At 40.1% G+C, this 26,171-nt stretch overlaps 1 protein-coding gene across 13 annotated transcripts in view; it reads right to left on the bottom strand.

Moving 5' to 3' along the window:
- The window catches only part of LOC125460282 (contactin-4-like), a 2,333,145-nt gene that overhangs the window by 634,312 nt on the left and 1,672,662 nt on the right, over positions 1–26,171 (bottom strand). For all 13 annotated transcript variants that reach the window (XM_048547566.2, XM_048547564.2, XM_048547580.2 and 10 more), the window contains 3 exons: positions 24,548–24,751; positions 21,066–21,168; positions 17,784–17,965 (listed from right to left, as the gene is read on the bottom strand). In XM_048547566.2, coding sequence (XP_048403523.2) covers positions 17,784–17,965; positions 21,066–21,168; positions 24,548–24,751 — 489 coding nt within the window. The remainder of the gene's footprint in view (positions 1–17,783; positions 17,966–21,065; positions 21,169–24,547; positions 24,752–26,171) is intronic.

Below are 26,171 nucleotides of genomic sequence, written 5' to 3'. Positions count from 1 at the left end.
GTCATTATGACCTCTACAACTGAATGCTCAAAGCAATCAGTTATCTGCCTTCAGTGAAGCTGGCTCTGCACACAACCACAATGCTTTGGATCTGACTTTTCCTTCTGCATTGCTTGAACAAAGCAGCAGAGTAAATGCAACTCACAAAGACTTCCAGGGAAGGTGTTTTTGAACAGTGCAGCAACTCCCTCCACAGCCCTTGGTTTACAGCATAACCATCTGCCCATTTCAGTCCTTAATCCAAAATGCAAAAATAAATGTGTTTTTTTACAGCAAAAGCAACAATATTAAAGAGACAAAGTTAATCAGTGATAAAGGCAAAGTAATCTCCAAATGTCTCCTCTAGTTTTCTTGGCCAACTGAATGGAATAGGTGGTACATGTTAAAGTTTAACTCATTTTTTTTTTAAACTAAATTTTTGTTCAGTTGTAAGAAATTGAGATTTAAACATATTTTATAACCGATGGGTGAAGTTTCAGAGAACCAAACGGTCCATCGGGATTGTGGCCCAAAGTAAGAGTATCTAACCTCTGTGGGGGTCACTTGTCACTTTTAGAGACTAAGATTTTTTTCCCCACTATGGAGACATGTTGGAAATAAACACATATTTATCCATAACACAAAATGACTGAAACAAAAATTCTCTTTCCAACTGTTCTATTCTCTGATTTAACAAACCGAGCATGGGCCAGATTTGGGATAGGGTTCCATAAACAGTAACAATCGTGCAATACATGACTATCTGGCTATTTTTGCTTAAAACTCTGATGGGTTGATTTGCTGTGCCCAAGCACTGTCTCCATTCATGACTAGAGACATGGATCAGACAACAGGAATTACTTGAATAATTACCCGAAAATGTCACCCCGTTTAGCCCCTGGTGTAACTCAGAGATTAACCTGTGCGGTTGGACTGAGCATCACAACCAAGCCAATCCCTTCAGATTCGACATCGCCACTCAAGCTCCACCATCACCCAACTATGCCTTGTCCTGACTTGACGACGCTTCACTCACTCGCTGAAAATCATGAGGTCTTTTTAAACTCGCTTGTATGCTGCAGCTGCTGTCAGCAAAACATGCCCTGAAACCCCTCCATTTATCCTTTTCTGTGTTCACTCCATCAAGGATGAACTGGCCCATTTCAATGTAACCAAGATCAGTTTTCTGAGCTGAAAATGAGCAATAGGTTTGCGGCACCAAATCTCTTGCAGGTGGAGCATTGCTGCTGACCAGAAAATCTGGGCAATCAAAGGCAGGCATGGGTTTAGAAGACAACGACACAGAGACTTTGGAAAGATGGTGGAACATAGTGCATCAGTTTTCAATGCAGAGAGGTCAAGGGTCGGCTTTGATAAGAAGGGAGTTTTGAAGGAAAGATGAAGACAACCTGAAGATCAGGAGTTTTCTAAACATTATCAGCTAACACAAAGGCCAAGAAAGGATTTTGGATGACCAGTTGTTTGTTGCAAATTGGGTCAAGAGACCAGGAGGTATGTTTTACAGACAAGGTGAGCTTGAAGAGAACATGATGGGAGGAAGAAAGGGCAGAAACAAAGAAAGGAAGCAAGTACAAAGATAGGTTAGTGGAGAGCCCTGAAGGATGTTTTGCCTGGTTGGGAAAAAGTAAAAGAAGGAATCAAAAGAGTCTCAATCTTCATGACAAACAAATTAATCAGTTCCACCCATTCATTGTTGGAGGTAACAGTGGAGGAGGCTGGAAAAGAGGGGCTGAAGAGGATGGCCTCCCATATCTTGGCGCAGAGAAAAACTGGTTAGGAAGGGATAGAGAAGTGGTGCTGTTGGTGGTTAGTTACATTTGATATAATAAGGTGTAGAGCTGGATGATCACAGCAGGCCAAGCAGCATCAAAGGAACAACAAGGCTGACGTTTCAGGGCTAGGCCTGATTCCAGGATTTTTCTGAAAGAGTCAGCAGGTCTAGTGGTGAGTGGTTAAACCAGTTGTCTGCCTTATCTGTTTAAATCTGCATATCTTGGTCTTAAAGACAAGGGGTTGATGGCCACACAAACTAAAATGGCCTCACTGAAAAAGAGAGTAATGATTTAATTGGTGACTGGGGTGTTGAAGGTGGGGCACAGTTAGACAGATCAGTAGCTCTAGAAATGTAATGATGAATGGTAAGCCAAGGAGACTAACATAATCAAAAGCCTATATCACCCCTCCTGCCTCTCATCCTTCAATCAGAAGATACAAAAGTTTGAAAATACATACAACAGATTCAAGAACAGCTTCTTCCCTGCTGTTATTATACTTTGGAATGGAAGTGGGTACTTAGAGATGATCTTATCTGTGATTGATAAGACAGGAATGGCGAGACTCTATGGGTTGTAATATGGTGTGCGGTAGGATTTATATGGCCAACAGTGAGTGTGTGGGTTGTATTTGAATCTCAATCCCAACTTTGGTCTTTGAAGACTCCACAAAGCAACCGTGCTGCCCTGTCAGCATCCGAGAACATGGTTTGTCCCTGAAGGGAGATGAAGAGTGAGAAACCATCAAGAGAACTAGGGCTAGTTCCAATGCCCCAGACTGAGTTCAGCCCAGTCTGGAGGTGAGGCCCAATGTGTTCTGGAAGCAAGGCCTGGTGCAGAGTGCAGCTGAGACCCATGCATGGTCTGCTTGAAAGACTGAATGGTGCATGCTATATTTCTTTATTTTCTCATCTTTTTCAAAAGATTTTGTTCCTATGTACCCTGTACCCGAGATGGCATGAAGGACTATAATGCTAAATGCTTTCCTTCTTTGTTTTTTCTAATTTATTCCTAAACTCCCATACCTTTTGTACCTAAGCAAGAAGTGGTGACTTCATAAACGTTTCAATGTATTTATGTGAGCACATGACAATAAAGCTAATTCTAATTCTAAACTCATCCATTTATTGTCAAAACAAGACTTTTTTCATCCCATTTCATACATTAGCATAATTTTTAATTACTTCTTACTCGTGTGGATTTGTAGTTCTTTTTTTTAAAAATTGTGTCTATGCTGTTCACCTCAACTATTCTATACAGAAGTAAATTGCACATTCCTTCCGCTCATTAGATGAGTAAGTCCCTCTAAAATTCTCCATTGGATTTAATGCACATTATCTTACTGTTTTGTTTCTGGTTTTGGGTGCCTTCACAAGAGAAAGTATTTTCTCTACATCTACTCTCCTAAACTTTGATGAAGCACACGAGCAGTTAATTAGTCTTAGAGAGTCTTGTTGAGACATAACCATCATGCAGGATGACAGCTGGGCGTCCTCTGCTGTTCATTAAATAGTGACATTTGAGCTTTTATTTTGGAGTGAGAAAATGGACTTTGGTTTGCTTCATCTGAACAGTTCCACGTCTGACTGTTGTGGTGGCTCATGTTGTAGCGGGGATAAGAGTCATACACTTTAATTTGCGGTGATGATCCCTGTAAAAACTTGCCTTCTACAGAAATTGATACCTGTAAAGTACCTGGCTTCAAATGGACGACCAAGTTGAATATGAGATTAAAAAAATGAGTAAAGTGTCAGTAAGAATTTAATTATAGGAATGAGTACATTATCAGTGTGGCTCTGGTCTCTAATTGGGTATTGAAAACAACTTAGTTGCAGGATAAAGAATGTCTTGTTTAGCAGCAATGATTGAAAATTTGGGATGTTGGACACATGAGTTGAAAGCTATTAACTGCAGGACTGCAGGACTCTTACAGTGAGTTGGACTTCTGGGATAGCCAAGCAGAGGAGAGAAAGGAGTTTCAAATACAAGGTTTCAGTTTTTCCTAGGAGGAGTCAGTTGTATTGTGTTAATATCATCGGATCCCAAATCCAAACACCAAAGATAATGTTCTAAGGACATGGGTTCAAACCCCATGGCAGTTGGTGAAATTCAAGTTCAACTAATGATAATAATCTCAGTAATAGTGTCCGAGAAAGGTTCCTTATTTGTTGGGAAAGAAAACCTCTCTGGTTCACAAATGTACTCTCAAGAAAGAAATTTGCCATTCTTATCATATTTGGCCTACAAGTGTCTGCAAGCCCACAGCAACGTGGCTGATTCTTAATTCCCTCTGAAGTGGTTCAAAGGAAAGAAATGTTGCCTTTGCCAGAAATGCTGAGAAACATTTTAAGTTAAAGAGCTAGTTATGGTGATGTTGACTTGAAATATTACAAGTGTGCAACAGTTGGAAGAGGTTTGAAGGGAAAACCTTTTTGAAGATTAAACTGAAGGCTCACAATACTTCAATCCTTACAAAACTCTCCAAAGAAAAGATCTGACCAAGTGGCTAGTTATCGTGAAATTTTAATAACGTTATGACTTGAGTTTTGGTACATGTCAAAATTAAGTTAAGACATTTGGTTTCTAAAAATAAGCAATTGTGTCCACTGTATTTTTAAGTCATGTAATATAAGTGACCATTTAAAATGTTTTAATGAACTTTGAGATTTCATTATTTCAGTAAATATCCCGATTTTCGAACACTTAAAATATAAATATTTTGGGCAGCATGGTGGCTCAGTGGTTAGCACTGCTGCCTCACAGTGCCAGGGACCCAGGTTTGATCCCAGACTCGAGCAACTGTCTGTGTGGAGTTTGCACATTCTTCCCGTGCCTGTGTCTGTTTCCTCCAGGTGCTTCGGTTTCCTCCCACATGGGAAATCAGGTGTGGGATAACGGGTCTGGGTGGGATACTCTTTGGAGGGATGGTGTGGACTTGCTGGGCCGAATGGTCGGTTTCCACACTGTAGGGATTCTATGATTCTATGATAATTAAACAGGCTGCTGGTCTCTAACATGGTGTGGCACTGCCTCAGTAGAATACTGAACTATCAAGCTGAATTATGGGAATAAATCTCCACATTGGGGCTTCATCATGGAGAGACTTCAACAACAGAGTTAAGGAAAATAATCTGAAGAAGAGCTCTCGTAATCTTTCAAGCTTCTTGTCACATGATGCATTTATAAATCCTGACGATTCATAGTCATTAAAATAGAAATTACATTTGACTGTAAGGCTTCAGACATACTAAATCGAATGATCTCAAGAGGAGTTGATAGGATAGATGCAGGGAAGATGCTTTCTTTTGTGCCAGAAATTAGAAATCGGGGACACAATTTAAAATCACACCATTTGCCTTTTAAAGACGAAGATAAAGAGACTTGTTTTTCTCTCAGAAAGTCATTAGGATATGGAACTCTCTTCCAGAGAAAACAGTGGAAGCAGTGTCATGCAATTTATTCAAGACCAAGTTGAATGAGTATCAATCAGCGAGGGAGTCAAGGATTATTGTGAGGAGTAGGTGGACAACAGACAGGACAGCAGTGTTGAAACTAAGATCATATCAGTCAGGATTTTGTTGAATTGCAGTACAGACTCAAAAAGATAAGTGGCCAACTCCTGCTCCTAAGCCCAATCTTACAACTCTTGGGCAGCTCCAGTGGATGATCTTGAGTAATTTTAGAGGCTGGTTTAAACCAATTCTTAAAATGAAAAGGAAGTCGTGTGTGGGATAAAATCAGTGAGGCATTCAACAACACTGCTTTCTTGTTGAAGACCAACTTTGTCCCTTATGCCCTTCCCAAGAACAATCACAAGACTGGAAGCTTTCAGACATTTGTGGCATGCTTTAAGAATAATGTCAACCGTGCAAAGAAAATAGCAAACACCCCAAAATAAATGGCTTATTGTTTTGAGATAGCAAGAATTGCATACACTAGAGTCAAAGACAACACAGTGTGGAGCTGGAGGAACACAGCAGGCTAGGCAGCATCAGAGGAACAGAAAAGTTGATATTTTAGGTGTTGCATTGCTTTGGTAATGTCAGTCCTCCTCTCCCAGTCTGTTTCAGTTTCCAACACAGAAAAAAACAGCAGCATCATCACCTAACAAAATGTGTATTAAATCCCTGATGATATTGAGATTCGCATCATTATCCTCTCATTTGAATATTAATCAGGCGCATATCTGTGCACCTTGAACAGTGTACAAGGGCACAGAAATACAGGGCTTTCAATTCGGGGAAAGTCACAGCTGCCACGCTTTTAAGAAGAAGCCTGAGGAGTTTTAAAAGCATCTTCACTTAAGCATCTGATTGTGGTTAACAGGCCTTAAAATTGTGCAGCATTTACAGTGGATTGTCATGTGGTGGAGATTACTCACTTAAAGCCCACAAGGTAACCTCATGTAGCTTCTAATAGCCCACACTATGGGACCCAATCAAAAAAGAAATTAAACTAAATTGGAAAAAGAGACCAGGACCATGTGCAGGATTAATGAAACTCTGTGGTATTCTCAAAGCAATTTTTAAAAAAAAATGTATTCTTGAGGGGTTATTGCCATTCTATTCCCTTGAATCTTTCAGTTTACTTTCATGGAAAAAAAAGTGAACTTGAAGTAAAAGAAACTCAAACTTTTGGAATATTTTATAATCAGTGCTTCAATTATGATGATAGAATAATTAAATAAAAATATCAACTTTATCAACATTAAAGTGCGACTTCGACTGGCATTATCCTACCTTTTTAATGCATTTCAAATGAGACAATTAACCAAGACCCTGCCCATTCTCTTTGTTGAATATAAATAATTCTAATACACTGGAAGACAATGCCCAGTGTACTGTATTCATCCTTCAATCAATATCATCAAAACAAAAAACAGATTATATGATCATGATCACATCTTAGTGAATGTGAGCTTAATCTCACAATTTGGTTGCCATCTTCCATATTGTACGACATTGACTGTATGAGTTCTCTTGAAGGGTAATCACAGGCTAAAGTTAAAACTTCCACATTGATGAAGCAAAAGAAGGACATGTTCACCATCCATTCATCTCCCTCTGCATCACAATGGCAGTACTCGTGGGATATGAGGCAGCAAAATCACCGACTCTACAACTGATGCCCTCAAGTGAATAATTATTGCCTATCTAAAGGACTCATTTCACTATGATCAGCATTTATCCTTTATCGTCATCCTTCCCTGGGTGGACATCCCTACCGTTGATTTTTAACTGCTGGCAGAGACAATGACACCCTATGCAATTTAGTCTACAGAGTCAGGATAGTGCAGAAAGTAATTCACCCACTGAAACCATGCCAACTATCTGTGCAGAAATCCAGTCAGCCTATTTCTACACTCGATCCCTGTAGTGCTGCAAGCGCATTTCCTTCAACAACCTATTGAAATTACTTTTGAAATTCGTGATCCATTTTCATCGTTCACAAGCTCTGAGTCCTTATTACTCCTTCTGCAAAAGTCTTTCCCTCACATCCCTCGCTGTCTTTTACCAAATCACAAATCCATTCTCTGAGTCCTTGCATCATAAGCGAATGCTGCATCTTGTTTTCTTTACTCTTAGGCAAATCTGACAGAACCCAGCTTCTCCAACTAAACCTTGCAGCTAAAATTCCTCATTTCTGGAGGTATTGCGCAGGAAGATCTGATGGTCTCGTGATTTTGTTGGTAGACTGTTAATACAGAGACCCAGGTAACGCTCTGAAGCTCCAGGTACAAATCCTGCTGTGGTAGATGGGAGAGTAAATTGGCCAAGTAAAACTTTGAAATCTCAAAACCCACACACCAGACACAGTGCAAACACAGCCAGCCAGGTGCTAATGACATTTGCAAAATATAAAAGACAACAGTTATTCGAGACAGACATACCCCCAAACAATTACTTGATTGACCAGAATGATAGAAAGTTCCAGAAAATTTTGTAATTTTGTTCCCAATAAAGCAAAATTGTTTTGCTTTGGTACTGGCTTGTGTTCATATTGATTTGATTGCTTTGGTATTGTGGGACACCTCGACAAATTCTGGTGAGAGTTGTCTAAATTGTTTTGACGAGACAACAATATGACTCCAGGTCCAATATGGTTAATTCTTAACTGTCCTTCAAAATGACCTACCAAGCCACTCAACTGTGTCAATCACAAGACTGTCTCACAAAAGGAAAAAACTCAGATAGACTATCTGGCACTGGATAGAACAATGACCAGTGCAACTCTGTCAACCCGATCAGTTGGGGGCTAGTTCCAAAATTGGGAGATCTGTCTCTCCAACTAGTCAAGCGACAAACAAGTCAAATCATTCTCACAGGATAAGATCTTACCAACAATGCACTAACCAAGATAATAAAATGTGAGGCTGGATGAACACAGCAGGCCAAGCAGCATCTCAGGAGCACAAAAGCTGACGTTTCGGGCCTAGACTCTTCACTCTGATGAAGGGTCTAGGCCCAAAACGTCAGCTTTTGTGCTCCTGAGATGCTGCTTGGCCTGCTGTGTTCATCCGGCCTCACATTTTATTATCTTGGAATTCTCCAGCATCTGCAGTTCCCATTATCTCTAATGCACTAACCAAAACATCAATATCCCGAGATATTTCCTGACTGACCAGAAGGGCAGACTGAATAGAAGTACCAGCACAGTGGTATACAGTTGACAGGGAATTGACCTGCAAGACCTCAACATTGACCCAGACCCCACAAAGTTTCATCAGATCAGTTCAAACATGTGCAAGGAAACCTCCTGGTCATGACCACGCACAACATCCCTTGGTTGATGAATCAGTGCTCTTCACTTTAAACGGTAATGGGACAAAAGAAGGTGGCAAGGATGCAGAACGTACTCTGGGAAGTAGAGTTGCATTTCCACCAGCCAGATTGATTTGGCAGCAGCACCATGACTGCCAGAGCCGCTCAAGTCTGAAAGCATGGAACTGCAAGACTGAGTCAGCACTCAGTGGTGAAGAAACCAATTGGATGGAATTGAAGAATTCATTTGATCCTTACCAATCTGCCTGCCATAAATGTATCTGAGGAACCAACAGATCAGGTTTAACCTCTGCAGACCTGCAACATCAAGTCGTGAAAAGTAGTAAAACAATTGAACAACTCACCATGTGGGATGGCTCTATAAAATATACCCATTATCAATGAGTGGCGAGTCTGCAAATCAGTACAAAGGCTAAGGCTGAAACATTAACAAGAATCAACCAGAGTTGATGTGTGGATGATCCACGCTAGCCTCTTCCAGTGGTTCCTAGCATCACAGTTATCAATCTTTTGCCAGTTCAATTCATTCCACTTGATATCAAGAAACAACTGGGGACACTAGATACTGAAAAGGCTTTGGGCCCTGACAACATCCAGCAAGAGCACTGATGATCTGTGTCAAAACTTGCTGTACCTCTAGCCAAGCTGTTCCAGTACAGTTACAACACTGGCATCCACCTGGCCAAGTGGGGAAATGTGCCTGGGCATGTCGCGTGCACCAAAAGCAGGACAAATCCAATCCAGACAATTACCATCCCACCAGGCTACTCTCAATCATCAGTGATGTGACAGAGGTGTCATCAATGTTGCGATCAAACAACACACTTGCTTTGCAATCACCTGCTCAGTGACATTCAGTTTGGGTTCTACACAGGGCCCCTCAGTTCCTGAGCTCATCTATCACAGTGGTGAATGGGTATTTATCCGATCAGAGAAAATGGCAGTGTAGCTCTCAGTAAATGCCACAATGAAGGCAACAAATGCGACTTTGCAGAGGTAGAATGAGCAAAGCCAGCAATGGAGTTCCATACTTCCAGAAGGCTATACAATACCAAGACCTGAAGTAGTTGCTAATTAACAAAATGATGTATGTATTTTTTAAGACTTCAACTGTACTAAATGCACTGCACCCCAGAGTTAGGAAGGAGACAGTTGATGAGACAGTCAAATCATTTGTGGTAATTTTTCAGGAATCACTGGATTCAGGGAGGATCACAGAGGAACGGGAAATGGCTCATATAACACCTCTTGTTACGAAGGGAGGGAGGGAAAGGCAAGAAATTATAGGCTGATTAGCCTGATGTCAGTCAATGATATGATTTTAGAGTGCATTATTAAGGATGACATTGTAGAGTACTTGAAAATGCATGGTAAATTAAAGCTGAGTCAGCACACTTTCAACAAGGGGAGGTCATGCCTGACAAATCTTTGAGAGGATAATGATTAAGTTAGACAAAGGAGAGCCAGTGGGCATAGAACATCGAACACAGAACATAGAACAGTACAATGTTGTGCCCAACTTTTACCCTAAACTTATAGGTCTATCTAACCTCCACCCCTACCTTATACTATCATCCATATGCCGATCTAACAGCCGCTTAAATACCCCTCATGAGGCCGACGCCACTACCCTCTGCAGCATCCAGGTAGGCTCAGAGTGAGTGAGTGCTGTGAATGAAAGCAAACAGGTCAGAAATGTAGTCTGGTCCACTCCATGATCTGAATGTGTGTCTTTCTGGATATATCATGACCTTGCAGTGGAATTGTAATGATCGTTGCCAGTAGCAGCAACATTCAAGTGGAGAAGTGTGCTATAGGTGGATCAGAGATATGCATTGAGAGCTCTCATAGGGTAATGGATGTTAGATGGTAATGCTTATGATATTGGGAGCATGGGGATGGTGCCTGTAGAGCATGTCCCATTGTGTTCTATTTGCATTTCCAGAATTCATTTCCATTTGAATGATGCTGCAAAGAGCTAAATAAGAGGAGAGGCATGGTGGTAGGAGATCAGGTACTTGCATGGATAGAGGATTGGCTGTCTGGCAGCAGGAAGCCAGTAAATATAAAGGGGTCTTTTTCAGGACGACAGCTGGTGATGAGAGAAGTGAGGATGTTGGAACCACAACTATTCATGTAATACATTAACAGTCTGTCTGAAGGAAGTGAGGGATTTGTTGCTAAGTTTGCAGATGACACAAAGGTAGATAGAGGGACAGATAGTGTTGTGGGAAATTAGGAAGCTGCAGAAGGACTTGGACAAGATAGGAGAGAAGGCAAACCAGTGGCAGATGGTATCCAGTGTTGGGAAGTGTGAGGCTATGCACTTGGGTAAAAATAAGAGACTATTTTCTGAATAGGCAAGTTTTGGGAAATCTGAAGCACAAAGAGACTTGGGAGTTCTAGTTCAGGATTTTCTCAAGGTTAACATGCAGGTTCAGTTGGCAGTTAGGAAGCCAAATGTAACGTTAGCATTCATTTCACGACAGCTAGAACACAAGAATGGAAATGGGCTGATGGAGTTGATAAGGGTAGGGGAATCTTATTGGGCTTACAGAATACTGAGATGCCTCAATAGAGTGGAAATGGAGAAGATAATTTCATGAGTAGGAGAGCTGAGGACCCGAAGGCATAGCCTTAGGTGAAGGAGTGACCCTTTAGAACTGAGATGAGGAGGAATTTCAGCCAGAGTGCGGTCAATCTGCAGAAGTCATTGCCACAGAGGCTGTGGAGGCCAAGTAATGGAGTGTAAAGAAGACAGAGATAGATTGTTCTTGATTATAAGGGAATCTTGATTATAAGGAGAAGACATGAGAATGAGGTTGAGAAACATGTCAGACAAGATCAAAAGGTGGAACAGAATTGATGGGCTAAATGGCCTGGTTCTGCTTCTATATTTTATTACAATTTGAGTCAATCTGTAACAATTTCAAGATGCCCTCTCCAGAATGTGTTCTCAGCAAGTTCAATAAACTGTAAGATAGCTTGGCATGCTTTGGAAACAGTGAAACCTAAACTGTGATGTTTACAGGATTAATCACTGACTAAATAGCCTCATAGCACTAAGAGTTCAATCACATAATAGAGCGTATTTAATTGCAGAACTTCGAACTAATGGTCTATGTGTTACGCATCCAACTGATTTTTTTAAAATAGTGTTAAGACTGAGGATGAGGCCTCTGTACTTGAACTGACTACAAAATCAGTGTATATTGCAGCCTATATCCTGAAACAATGTTTATTTCTCATCCAGTCACAGCAATTCTTTTTAAGAGATAGCTGTACCCCACTTGAGATTGCAGTTAAACCTGTACACATACATTTTTTTGACAGGCTCTGATGTTCTTTTTCTTACCATCCTTCAAACACTTTCAGCTTTTGGAATTTTAATGCCTTCAGCCTTTGATGCATCACATGCACTTTTTGGGTGGGTCAGTCTCCAAATGTGGAATTTGTACATATCCAATTTATTTCATTGTTTGCATTAAGGTGAAATCCATGGAAAGAGAAGCTTGACAAAAAATCAGCTGAAACTGGATCCTCGTTATACCCCTTGGATTGGCAGCAATTCTAAATAGCCAACTTTGTTAGACTTAGCACTTAAAAATGTCTTATGATAGAATGGTACACTTGAGCATCACAAAGAGTGAAGATCAAGCAAGACAGTGATAACAGTTGTTTTTGCCTAAACAATGCAGTTTATTGGTGAACAGGATTGGTGAGTATTTCAAGTCAAAGTAAAGTCTTCAGTTTCTGTTCAGGTCTGCAATCTTCCTTTGTCTCTCTTTTGCTGAAAAGTAGCTTCTCAGATTGAATATTGGTAGTGATTCATGAAAAGTTGCAATCAAATGTAAAGAGTGAAGATTCGTCAAGTATGACGGGCAGGGATATTGGAATGATTAATTAACAGCAATTAAAAACTGATAAAAATGGCAGGTCGAATGGTGTGTTACAGCTGCAGTTTGTGAGCCCTGTTGGAACTTCAGCTGAATTAGGTGCTCAGACATGTAATGCATTTTGGCAGGGGACAGTTTCCTGGACCATTTAATATGTGGACAAGAGTAGGGATTGCAGTGATGACGAGCAAACTGACCAGGATACAGAGAAGCAATTAAGGTACAGGGATGATGCAGGAATGTAGTAGTGCTGAAGGACAGTGTAATTAGGGAAATAGATGCTGCTCTCTGTGTGAGTTGTGAAGGTTATAATGCCTGCTGGTGCCAGAGTTCAGGACATCTCCTCGATGCTGCAGAGGAACTGAGAGCAAGAAAGGAGCAATCCAGTTATTGTCATCCATCATAGTGCCAATGATATCGATAGGACTGCAAAGGAGGGTCTGCTAAATAACTTACAACAGTTCAAAATCAAAGTAAAAAGCACAGCCTTGAAGGTAAAAGCTCAGAATTACTATCAGAACCAAGGTAAAACAGCACAAGATAAATAAAGTCAATGAATTAAATGCATCACTCAAAGATGCATGAGGGGGAAATGGGGTTCAGTTCACAGTACATTGAAATCAGTACTGGGTCGGGTAGAAGGGTGTTCTGGTGGCGTCATCGAAGCAGCTTAGATTCTAGAAAAGTTTTGGAGGGCTAGAAAACTGCTAATGTAACACGTTTATTGAAAAAGGAAGATGGACAAAAAAAAGCCAATTACAGGCCTGTTAGCATACCATCGGGCATGGGGAAAACATGACAGTCTATTTTAAAAGATGTAACAATAGAGCCCTTAAAAACACATGCCATAATCAAGTATGAGTCGATAAAATGTGGAGCTGGAGGAGTGCAGCAGGTCAGACAGCATCCAAGAAGCAGAAAAGTCAATGTTTTGGGTCAAAATCATCACTCTGAGGAAGAGTCACTGGACCTAAAATGTTAACTGATTTTTTTCTTGACAGATGCTGCCAGACATGCAGAGCTTTTCCAGCAACATTTTTCCATATTTTGTTGACTGTGACTTCCATCATAGTCCTTGCTATTTCTATAATCAAGCAGTCACATTGTTTCCTGACAAATTTACTTGAACCCTTGGATGAGAATAACAAGCAGGATAGATAAAGGAGAATCAATAGCATATTGCGTGGACAGAGTATGTTGGCTAACTCACGGAAGAGACAGTTAGGATACAGGGGCAATGAGTAATCAGTGAAGTGTCACAGGGGCCGGTGCTGTGTGCACAATTAGTTACAATACACCTTAATTACAAGGATGAGGGAAATGAATGTACTATTGCTAAGTTTGCAGATAAGACAAAAATAGATGCGAAGGCATGGGATGAAGATGATAGAGAGGTGCCAGGTAGATATAGACAGGTTAAGTGAGTAGTAAAAACTTAGCAGAAGAAATAACGGTACATTCACCAAAATCCAAGCTAACCCTAGGACTGCTGTTTCTCTCTCTCTCTCTCTCTCTCTTTCTCTCTCTCTCAAAAGATGACTGGTGTTGCTTTGACTTGAGAAACACACACCCCAGGTGAAGGGAGAAGTTGAAAAGGAGATAACCTCAGCCACTTTGGGAATTGAACCTACACTGTTGGCATCACTCTGAAGCACTCAGAATCAGTCATCCAGCCAACTGAGTTAACTGACCCCTTTACGCGAAGGCGTGAGCTTATGCACTTTTGAAGGAAGAAAAGAGGAGCTGAATATTATTTAAACAGAGAAAGATTGCAGAAACCTACAGGAGAGAAGCTCATAAGACTATGAGGCCATTCAACCCATCAAGTCTGCCCCACCATTCAATTATGCCTGATATATTTCTCAACACCATTGTCCTGCATTTTGCCCATAACCCCTGATCCTCTTACTAATCAAGAATCTATCTGTCTCTATCTTAAATACATTCGACGACTTGGCCTTCACAGCCTTCTGCAGTAATAAGTTTCACAGATTCACTACCCTTTGGCTGAGGAAACTCCTCCTCACCTCAGAACTAAAGGGTTGTCTCTTAACTCTGAGCTGTGCCCTGAGAATCCAGCCTCTACAGTCATGGAAACATCTTCTCTGTGTCCACTGTGTCCACTCCTTTCAGTCTTCTGTGAGTTTCAATCTTGTCCCCACCTTTATCCTTCTAAGCTCAGAGCACAGATCCAGAGTCATTAACCGCTCCTTATATGAAAAATCCTTCATTCCTAGGATTGTTCTTTTAAACCTCCTCTGGACCCCCTCCAATACCAGTACGTCCTTCCTCAGACAATTGCTCTCAAAATTCCAAATGTGGTCTGTCCAGAGCCTTATATAACCTCAGCAGTATATCTCTGCTGTTGTCATTTAGCCACGTTGAAATGAATACTAATATTGCACTTGTCATCCTAACTGCCAAATGAACCTGCATGTTAACCATAAGAGTCCTGAAATAGAAATTGCAAGTGCTTTTGTGCTTCAGCTTTTTGAAAACATGCACATTTAGAGAATAGTTTCAATCTCTATTCTTCCTACTAATGTGCATAGCCTTACTCTTTGTCACATTGTATTCCATCTGCCACTCCTCCTCCCAGTGTCCTTGCCTGTCCAAATCATTCTGCGGCCTCCCTGCTTCCTCTTGTCCCTCCACCCATCTTGGTGTCATCTGCAAACTTTGCAACAATGCCCTTAACCCCTCAACAATTTGACTGTCCAGATCATTAACATATAACGTCAGTAGTTGTGGTCCCAACATGGATCTCTGTGGAACTCCACTCATCACCAGCTGCTTTGCGGAAAAAGACCGCTTGATTCCGATCATCTGCTTGCTGTCAGTTTAGTTGTCCTCATGCACAAATCACAAATAGCCAGGATCCAAGTTCATCAGGTATTAGGGAAGACAAATGGACTGGTTAAATCTTGTTAAAACTATTCAAGAAATGAGTTAGAGCTGGATGAACACAGCTGGCCAAGCAGCATTAGAGGAGCAGGAAGGCTGACGTTTCGGGCCTAGGACCTTCTTCAGAAAAGGGTCTCGGCCCGAAACATCAGCCTTCCTGGTCCTCTGATGCTGCTTGGCCTGCTGTGTTCATCCAGCTCTACACCTTGTTATCTCAGATTGTCCAGCATCTGTAGTTCCAACTATCCAAGAAATGAGCTATACTGCACCTAGAATATCATGAATAGTTTTGGTCCCCTTATCAAAGGAAAGAGCAAGTCCAGAGAAGTTTCATTTAGTTGATTCTGGGAAAGAAGAAAATTTCTTAAGCAAGACCGGTTTGTTAGGTTGGGCTTGTACTTACAGGAGTTCAGAATACTGAGAGAAAACCTTATAGAAACATAGGAAACCCTCAGGGGGCTTGATAGCATAGATGTGGAAGCGTTGTTTCCCCTTGGCAGAGCATCGAAGACCAGATGGAGAGTCTCAGAGCAAGGGGTCACTCATTTAGACAGAAATGAGGAGTAATTTTGTCTCTCTAAGGGTGAAGAATTCACAGGACTCTATCCCAGGGCTCTATCAAGTTGTTAAGAATGTTCAAGGCTGAGACAGGCAGAGTTTTAAAAATTGAGAATTAAGGGTTATGGGAAATAATAAGAAAAGTGGAGCTAATGTTTATCAGATCTGCCTTACTGTTATTGAATGGTGGAACAGTCTCGATGGGCTGAATGGCTACTTCTGCTCGAACATTTTATTGTCACTCACACTGCATCCAAAGTTGCCCACTCATCAAACTCACACACTGAGGTCAAAGTCTAAAATCTATTTAGAATGTTGTTTGCTTTGAATGATTCAAGGCAAAATTTGGCTGAAAACGATGCAGTGAAGAAATTCTATTGAATGTGTTGGAAACTAATGAGTTCTTTCATCATGTGCCTTTCTTGATGGCCTCACGTTTGTCAAAATTGAGGGAAGTTCTTGGTGGATTTTATATCCGTCATATTACGCAGGAGGCATGACTTTTCTGCAGATCTTTGTGCGATGGATCTGCTTGTCACATCTTTTAGTTTTTATTGTTATTTCAAAGCCTGCTACAGTCTTTGCATATTGTCATTTGAGATGACTTTTGAGCTATAATGAAAAATGGAGAAGTATCTGCCCAGTTTGGTTGAAGCCTAAAGGAAATATTTCAGTGACTGAGAGAATTTATTTTATTCATTCTGAGGATGCGGGCATCACTGGCCAAACCAGCACTTATTGCCCATCCTTAATTGCCACAATCAACCACATCACTGTGCGTCTCGAGTCGCATATAGGCGAGACCAGGTAAGGACAGAGTTTCTTGTCCTTTTAAACATTAGTGAACCACATGGTTTTTTTTCTGATCATCAACTTGGCTTCCTATTCTGAATTCCTCATTTTAATTAAATTCCAATTCCACCATGGCGGGCTTATAACCAAGGTACCAGAACATGATCTCGGCCTCTGTTTCACTTCTAAGCTGATAATCCAAGTCACCATCATCTCCCTTTAATTCATTTATCTTATGAGAGGTGTGGGTCATTTGGTGATGGTTTGTAAGAGGAGAACTGCTTTCTTATTTTGTGATGCTGCTGAATTCTTGGGCAATCTCAATGTTGGCTGCAGAAAATTGCATTTGCCTATGTAAATTGTTTACAAAGAAATCACTACTGTTCTTTCGACTACATTCAGCCAATGTGCCGGTCACAGGACCTCCTCGTGTCCTTCTATATGTGTCAATTTCTGCAATTGTTCATCAGGTTAGGTGAGATAAAGTTTGTCAGTAGACTTTTCAATAGCACAACTTGGTTTCACGTGCTCTTGGCTCATCTCCCACATTCCCATCCATGAAACTGCATTGCCAACATCTTAACTTACAACAAGTCTCATTCCTATTTCACCCCTTATTTTCAAATTTTCATCCTTTTTGTTCAAATCCCTTTGTGGTCTCAAATGACCCAGGTCTGTGATCTCCTCTTGCCATAATGCTCTGTGATACCGACACTCAGCTAATTCAGCTCCTTTATGCATCTCCAATCTTAATTGCTCCGTCATTGTTATCTATGCCCTGGAATACTCCTCCTACATCTTTGTGCCTCTCGACTTGTTTTTCATCCTTGAAATCCCTGCTTCAAACATACCTCTTTGATCAAGTTTTGGTCAACTGACCCAACATCTCTTTTGATTCAGTTACATATTTTGTTTAATAATGGTCCAAACAAATATCCCGATAACCGAATGGGTAGTGATCCACTCTAAACAGTTTAGAGTTTGAGTGTAAAGGTAAGATTTTGTCATGATGCTTTCAATATCATCAGCAAACATTGCTGCTCTTTCATAAACATATTCCGGAGAATTATGAAACTTACCATAAAACACCAATTGTCCTCTCGCAGTGTTCTTTCCTCTTGAATTTTCAGCAGTGCATTCATATGTACCGGAATCCTTCTGCTGGAAGTTTGTGATTTCAAGAACACCGTATGTTTTGTTCACTTTGATTTTGTCAGAGAAGGAGCTGCCAATTCTTCTCCAGCTAATAGTCGGGACCGGACTGAAACAGGATGGTTAAAAGCAACAAATGAATAGCAAATTCAAGACAACCATTCTTGTAACAATTGATTAAAAAGTATCCAGTATTTGCACTGTGATGGCCAATGAAATCAATATGTTTCCTTCCTTCCAAAAATGTTGGAAGAAGTTCTGAAGCTTAAGTCCCACTTCTGACAACGCCTTTCTCACATTATTGAAATGAAATTGTTGGATGCCCGCAATTTGTACAAGAGAGATTCCCAGAGGAACCTTGCAATTTAAGTGACAAATTGTGTCCACCGAAACTGTTAGGTGAGCGCAGGTCTGTTCTCAAAGGCTTACTGTTGATAGCCCATGTACCCCTTTGACAGGCTGAAGTATCCCTGCAAATATGATTCAATGGCACCTTGAAAATGGTGGTCAGGGATCCTAAAGAGCGTGATGGGGAGGTGTTAAGTAGCCTTTGGACCATTTGGGTCTGTTAAATGTGGAGAAGATTGTGTTGGAAACATGTATAAACCCTTGCAATTTTTTCAACATGTCAAGATTTGTCATGAACTGTCAAGAGTGTCTACAAGAGGCAAAATCAGTTTGGATGAACAAGAGTTTTTTTTCTCACTACAGTGTATTATGTAGTGTGGAACAATGGGGGATGCAGTTTGTTTTTTTTTATTTTGAGGTTGTAAACATACAACAAACTGCTTTGGTGGGTGAAGGTTTAAATGGTGGTGGGTAAAAAATAGGCATGAATAAGGGTATGAAGGACAATTGGGGATGGATAGAGGACATAATGCTTCATGGATTGGCGCAGATGCATGGCCAATGTGCAGAGATACAGGTGATGAAGGAGGGTGACAGGGTTAAGGGCTGGAGGAATATTTTACATTTCAGGTCTTTTGGATAGCTAAAGCACCTTTTGGATTTGGTCCACTGAAAGGAGTAATAGATTGCTTAGTTGAGGTAAAGTATCCTTTCGGCTTGTGAAGAGGCACCTTTGTGCATAGACAGTGCATAAACTCAGGGACAAGGAAAGTCAACCATAAGCCAATGGTCCAGCGAGTGGCAGATGAAGTTTAATTTAGATAAATATGAGGTGCTTCATTTTGGAAAGGCAAACCAGAGCAGGGCTTATACACTTAATGGTAAGGTCCTGGTGCGTGTTGCTAAACAAAGAGATCTTGGAGTGCAGGTTCATAGTTCCTGGAAAGAGGAATCACAGGTAAATAGGATAGTGAAAAAGGCACTTGGTATGCTTGCCTTCAACGGTCAATGCATTGAGTGTAGGAGTTGAGAGGTCATGTTCTGTCTGTACAGGACATTGGTTAGGCCATTTTTGGAATGCTAATTTCTGAAGGGTCCCGACCCAAAACATCAGCTTTCCTCTCCTCTGGTGCTGCCTGGCCTGCTCTGTTCCTCCAGCTCCACATTGTGCTTTTGTTGTGAAACTTGAAAAGGTTTAGAAACGATTTACAAGTATGTTGCCAGGATTGGACAGTCTGAGCAATAGGGAGAGGCTGACTCAGCTGGGCTATTTTCTCTGGGATTTCAGAAGCTGTGGGGTGACCTTATAGAGGTTCACGAAATCAAGAGGGTTCATGGATAGGGTGAATAGAAAAGGCCTTTTCCCAAGGGTGGGCAAGTCCAAAGCTGGAAGGCATAGGTTTAAGATGAGAGGAGAAAGATTTAAAAGGGACCTAAGGGGCAACTTTTTCATGCAGAGAGTGACGCATGTATGGAATGAGCTGTCAGAGGAAGTGTTGGAGGCTAGCATGATTGCAACATTTAAAAGGCATCTGGATGGGGACGTGAATAGGAAAGGTTTAGAGAGATATAAACCAAATGCTAGCAAATGAGACGACGTTTATTTAGAATATCTGGTCATTTGTACATTTACTAGGATGTTGCCTGGTATGGAGCGAAGGTCTTACAAGGTAAAGCTGAGGGACTTGAGGCTGTTTTCATTAGAGAGAAGAAGGTTGAGAGGTGACTTAATTGAAACATATAAAATATTCAGAGGGATAGATAGGGTGGACAGTGTAAGCCTTTTTCCTAGGATGGTGACGGCGAGCACGAGGGGGCATAGCTTTAAATTGAGGGGTGAAAGATATAGGACAGATGTCAGAGGTAGTTTCTTTACTCAGAGAGTAGTAAGGGAATGGAAGGCTTTGCCTGCAACGGCAGTAGATTCGCCAACTTTATGTACATTTAAGTCGTCGTTGGACAAGCAGATGGACGTACATGGAATAGTGTAGGTTAGATGGGTTTCAGATTGGAATGACAGGTCGGCACAACATTGAGGTCCGAAGGGCCTGTACTGTGCTGTAATGTTCTATGTTCTATGTTCTATATGTAGAATGTACGAGTTAGACTGAAGTATCTGTTTCTGAGCTGTACACCTCGATGACTCTATGACTCTAAATAAACGTGTGAAACTGAAACTAAAAAAATATGTATTTATTTATATTAAAAATATAGTTCTGCTGCCTGACTAACTAACTGTTTCAACTGTTTATTAAATTATGATGATGGTGACCACAAGGGATTGAGCACAAGTTTTCATGCCCTCACTTTTTATTTGTTATCAATGACAGCTTTTTATACCATAATTCCTGACATAAGTAACATGACAGTATCTTCCCTGAGGTTTCCCCAGAGAGCTTCAGGTGAGTGTTTATGGAAATGGAAAGGAAAAGTGTGGCAGCTAAAGAAAATCAGTTGACATTGGGCTGTCAGTGGGATAATTCGGAGCGAAAGAGTTATGTACAGGGGCACAGGGTGTCACGATTGTGACATGGAGAGTATGCAGGGTTGGGGGCTGCTGAGCAGGACGGGTGTTTATGTTTTAAATTTTTAAAAAAGCTTTCTTTTTCGATTTTAAACACATTGCTGGAGCCCCAACTCAGGTTTCTAATCAACAACCCTCAGGGATTTGCTGCCTCTTAAGCTTCCACGACAGAAGTGGTATTGTTGGCACTCAAATGCAGCCTTAACATAGCGCATTAATAAATTTCAGTCCTCATGTTTTGCGAAGAAAGGATTTTGCAATCTGTCTGAGCAAAGTGTCAATCGTAAAAAAACGATCATTAGATCCAGCACGTTATCATGAAAATCCGAAAACCTACTTTCCCAGTGCAAAGCATTCCAGCTTCACTGTTGATCCTCTAGCTGCAAAGACTGTTTCTGGGAAACGAACTTCAATCTTTGGCTCATATTCACCCATCACCCCTGTTAAAACACAAGAGAAGCATCTTCATTCTTCACTGACTTCTGACACTCAAAATTTTACATTTTTCCTTGCATGGAAAGCAGCTTTTATGCGTAATTAATTATGTACACCAATACCATTACCGTGTTGCACTCATTGTTTAATGATGGCTCGTCAATTGTTCAAGGTATCGCAAATAATTATCAAGAAGTCTAAAATTGAAATGCGAAGCAGATTGTATCATTCAATTAAATATCAATGTAAGCATATAATTGCAACCCGTCTTTGAACATAGTCAATTTAACAAGAGCTTCAATCAGTCTGCAATTTTATTGTCAGCTTGTCTGGTCATTTCTCTCCATTGTATCATATTTCCATGTCACAAATCCACAGAAGATCGTAAGACATTTAAAATGCCAAATTGTGTTAGCAGTTTCACCTTTCATTTTCAGAATGTGTGTATAAGAACATCAGTATTATCTTGAAAAAATGTGGTAGCGAGGCCAATTACTTTCTTAATGGTAGGAGCAGAAAATGAGGTTGGGAGAATGAAGTGTTCAATCAATTGTAAAGGTTCTGAAGAACAGCTGAAAATCAGAACAAATTAAATTATCAAAACTGCAGGATTCCTTACACCCTTTCCTCAAAAATTGCCTCTGAGCCACATTTGATGCGGTAACAACATCATTTTTATTTTCTTTGTATGAATGATTCCATTATAATTTTGGTCTCTCAGCTGACTTATTCCACAGTTTCTGAAACACAAACAATTGCATGGAATTGTGTGTTATTGTGAATATTATCAGTCCTACTGCAGGATATATAAAGAGCAATAATTTTATTCTTCATTTCAGGTTTTTGGCATGGGTAAATGAAAAAGGGTCCGAACTAGAAACATCAGCTTTCCTACTCCTCTGATGCTGCCTGGTCTGCTGTGATCCTCCAGCTCTACACCTTGTTGTCTCAGGCTCCAGCATCAGCAGTCCCTACTATATTTGGCATGGGTAAAGTTGGTTTGCCGCACAAATGTTTCATTAATCTAATTATAACATAATTTAGATTTGCTGTTGTCTGATTGAAAATAAATCGAGCTCCTTAATGCCATTGCAACCAGATACCTATGAAATGTTGCATATCTTTTCATATCATCAGGATAAACAAAATAGTTTTACACAGTAAAATACGTTGAATTTGGCCCCTCATGTTGTTCTATCTGCATCTTGAGTATTGCTCTCGAAGCAGAATGCAAAAATCAGATGATTGGTGAACTCATAACTGCAAAATACTCTAGATGCCACGTTTCTGAAATAAAAGCACAAAATGCTACAAAAGCTGAGCAGATTAGGCAGCACATGTGGAGAGAGAAACTGAGCTAAGGGTTTGGACAGCTGACCTATCATCAGAACTACATGTTCATGTTCAAACAGCATGAAAGGTCATCGGCCTGAAATATTAACAGCTTCCTTCTTCACAAAACACCAGTGGACATACTGACAATTTGCAACACTTCTTCCGTTTTGTACCACTCTCAGAAAACTGGACTGACTATTTGCTGAATGAGAAATCATCACATTCAAAAGCTTAATTTGTCAGTGGGAAGAAAAAGTTTAAGGATTGAATATTATGCAAAATAAAGGGAGGGTTAAGGTCCATCTTCGTGTGAAGTTGAAGCAAAATATGCACAGCTTGTTTTCTGCAGACATTCTTACTCACTTTGTGCTTTACTATCGGGGATTCAATGTTCCACAGAAGAAATGCAGATATACAGTACTGGATGAAAGCCTGCCATCATGTTTAGCTTCATATTTAACCCAGTTCTGTTTGTGTCTCCATCCAGACTATATTATTTCATAAACTGCACAGTTTTGAAGAAGTGCCATATTTAACTGAAAACATCAATGCTGTTTCTTTCTCCACTGATGCTGTCAGACCTGCTGATTACTGCTGCCCTTTCTATTTTCACTTCAAGTTCTTTGAAAATTCTGCGATATTCTTCCGTGCACCATTGTTGGAGCACCAATAACAAATGGCAGCACCAATTCAAGGGGGAAGCACATCACAACCTTCTTTCAGCAACTCAAAATAAGGCACAAACGAAGTCTTGCCAGTTTGGTCCACATGCAAAATATGTGCTCAAAAACATGCAGATTTAAATGCCTCTGATTTTTCATTGAAATGTTGACAAGCAATAAGCTAAACATACAGGAAAGCATTATTTAAGCAAGAAAAATTGGCATGCAAGAAAATGCCATTACAACATAATTTTATAAGTCAAATTTGGGTGCAAATTTCACGTATTTGTATATTTTACAACATTATTTTTGTCCTTCTAATCTTTGCCACATGAGAAACCCTTTGGCACAACATTTATCTGATACCCCAATCTAAAGAACCGTAATTACTTTTTATAAATTTAGTTGCAACATTCAATTTTGTCAAGGATTTTAAAAGGTACTTGAATATTCAACTCCATTTGAGGTCATGCTACTTTTCTTTCAGATTGAAGGGTGCAGCTTTCTCCACCACCCTCTTCAAAATAATAAAAAAAACACTTGTACAAGAACTATTGTGAATGAAAATTACAAAAAAAAGTCCATCAGGGTCAAGTTTTTCAAGGGATGTTTATTCATGGATAAAATAGTTCACACAATGTGGATTAAACTTGAGCACCAATTGTCTGGTAAAAGCCCAAACACTCATGAATTGAAGAAATTAAAAGCTATGCACTGCACATAAACTACATTAATGCACCACAAGTAATAATCCCTTCATGCCTGAGTAGTTTCTTTCACTGAATGAATTTTTACTAGACGGTTCTCAGCAGTCATCATTTTTCAGTAATCATGAATAAATTATATCATGGATGCATTTTGATCATCTTGTTCTTTTATATTGGTCTCTGCTCATTCTGAACAAGAAATTAATATTTAAATTATATGATAATGATTGAACAATTTATGTTTGCATCCCCAGTGGTCGTGTTAACTGCAGCACACAGGAACTAGCTACATGCAGGTCACCTGAAGTACACAGCCATCCATTATTCATTTTGCTTCTTTTTTATGAGGGGCATGGGATGGGGGTTGGGAGGAAAGAACAGGAAATGTAGGAAAGTAGACAAAACATTTTCATGCCAAAATCTATACTTAGATATGCCCAATGATTCCGTTAATAATTTGTTACCACTGTTAAAAGTGCTTGATATTACAAATATACATTTAGCTACAATTGTGTACAAAGCATATTATAAGTCCATCGTATTTAAAGCTCCACGAACAACGTATGTGACAGAAATGCAAACGGTCTTCATTTTGGACCTTCATTTAGATTTCTAACACTCAGCATTGCCCAAGCAGGTGGCTATAGCCATCCATTGTTACAAAGACAGAAGATGCTTACCATCACTGCGCAGTACCAGAGGGGTAGGTGGGCTCAGAACTCTCTTATTAGTAACTGTATTCTCTATCTCACAGATGTAGGAACCAACATCTGATACCTCCACTTTTGATATGTATAAGTTTCCAGTTTTTTGAGACACAAAGCGACGATTATCTTGTTCCACAAAGGTTGGAAACTGATTAAATATCCAAGTGTATTTTAGTTCTGAAAAAAAGGTAATAAAGAATTTGCAGCATTAATACACTTGCTTCATGTGTCAGATTGAATCCTTCAAAAATAAACCATAATGCATATTTAAAGACTAAAAGGAAGCATTATTTTTAAATAAAGAACAAATATGTTTCTAGAAAAGCTTTCGCACTTTTTTCTTTTTAGTGCAACGAAGAAAGGCTTCTACTTATGCAACAGTTAAATGCTTCTAAGTACTTTGCAGCCAATGTGGAATGAGTGAACTGACATAACTGTTCAAATGTGGGAAACACAGTGGCCAATTTATGCACAGCAAGCTCCCGGAGACAGCACTGAGAGATTGACCAGATAATCTGCTGTTGTGGTGTTGACTGAAGGATCTGATAAAAACCAGGATGCAACAGTTAGCTTTCCTCACTCTTCTTTGAAATAGTGACATGGATTTTTTTACTTCCATCTGAGAGTGATGTTGGGGCATTGATTTATTCCCTCATTCAAAAAATAGCATCTCCAACAGTGCTGCTTTCCATCAATTCTCTGACGTGCTGAAGAGTTACCAGCTAAGATTTAACTACTTAATTTATCACTACAATATTTTGTATGATGACTCATGACAGAATGAAGCAGGTGAAAGTTCCTTCAGTCTACTCTTCCATTTACTAAGATCTTAGATGTTCCTCGAACTCAATTCAAGTCTCCATATCCAATGATTCCCTTCAAATTAAACAATCTAGCACTCTCAACTTTGCACATTCTCAATAACAAAGTTATTCTCCAGGATAGAGAATGCACAGGATTCACAACTCTCCAAACTAAGAAATGTCTCCATGACTCAGTCCCGAGTATCTGTCTCATTATCGTGAAACTAGGTCCTCCTTGTTCGAGACTCGATATCCTCAAAAGCAGCCTCTTTACGACAGCCCTGCAAACTCTCTCTGCATTTTAAGCAATTCAATAAAACACCCCTTATTCTTCTAAACTGCAGAAAATACAGGCTATTATATGCAAGTCCTCCTCATATGATGACCCTTCCCCCCAGGATTCCGTAGAGTAAAGTTTAGTATACCTGATTTAAGAGAAGCATTCCAAGTATGGGTCTTACCAAGCCCCACTTCCATTCCCGTTGTACTCTGAAGCCTTTGCAATAAAGACAAACATCCTATTTCCCTCCCAAATTGCTTGGTATACCTGCATGCTTTTGTGTTTTGTGCATAAGGCAGTCTAAATTCCTCTGAACCACAACATTTACCAGTTCCTATCATTAGAAAAATTGTCTCTTCTGCCATTATTCCAACTGAAACAAATAAATATATTTTCCCATTTTGTACTCCACCCACCAAGTGCTTGTCTATATTCCTCAGTAGCGCTTTGGTGTACTCCTCATGACTTCTTTTCCCAAAAGCTTATGTCATCAGCAAAATTGGATACAGCAGTC

The sequence above is a fragment of the Stegostoma tigrinum genome, chromosome 11 (assembly GCF_030684315.1).
Source record: "Stegostoma tigrinum isolate sSteTig4 chromosome 11, sSteTig4.hap1, whole genome shotgun sequence".
Classification (NCBI taxonomy): domain Eukaryota; kingdom Metazoa; phylum Chordata; class Chondrichthyes; order Orectolobiformes; family Stegostomatidae; genus Stegostoma; species Stegostoma tigrinum.
The sequence above is the reverse complement of the archived record's forward strand: the minus strand, read 5'-3'. Positions and strand labels throughout refer to the sequence as shown.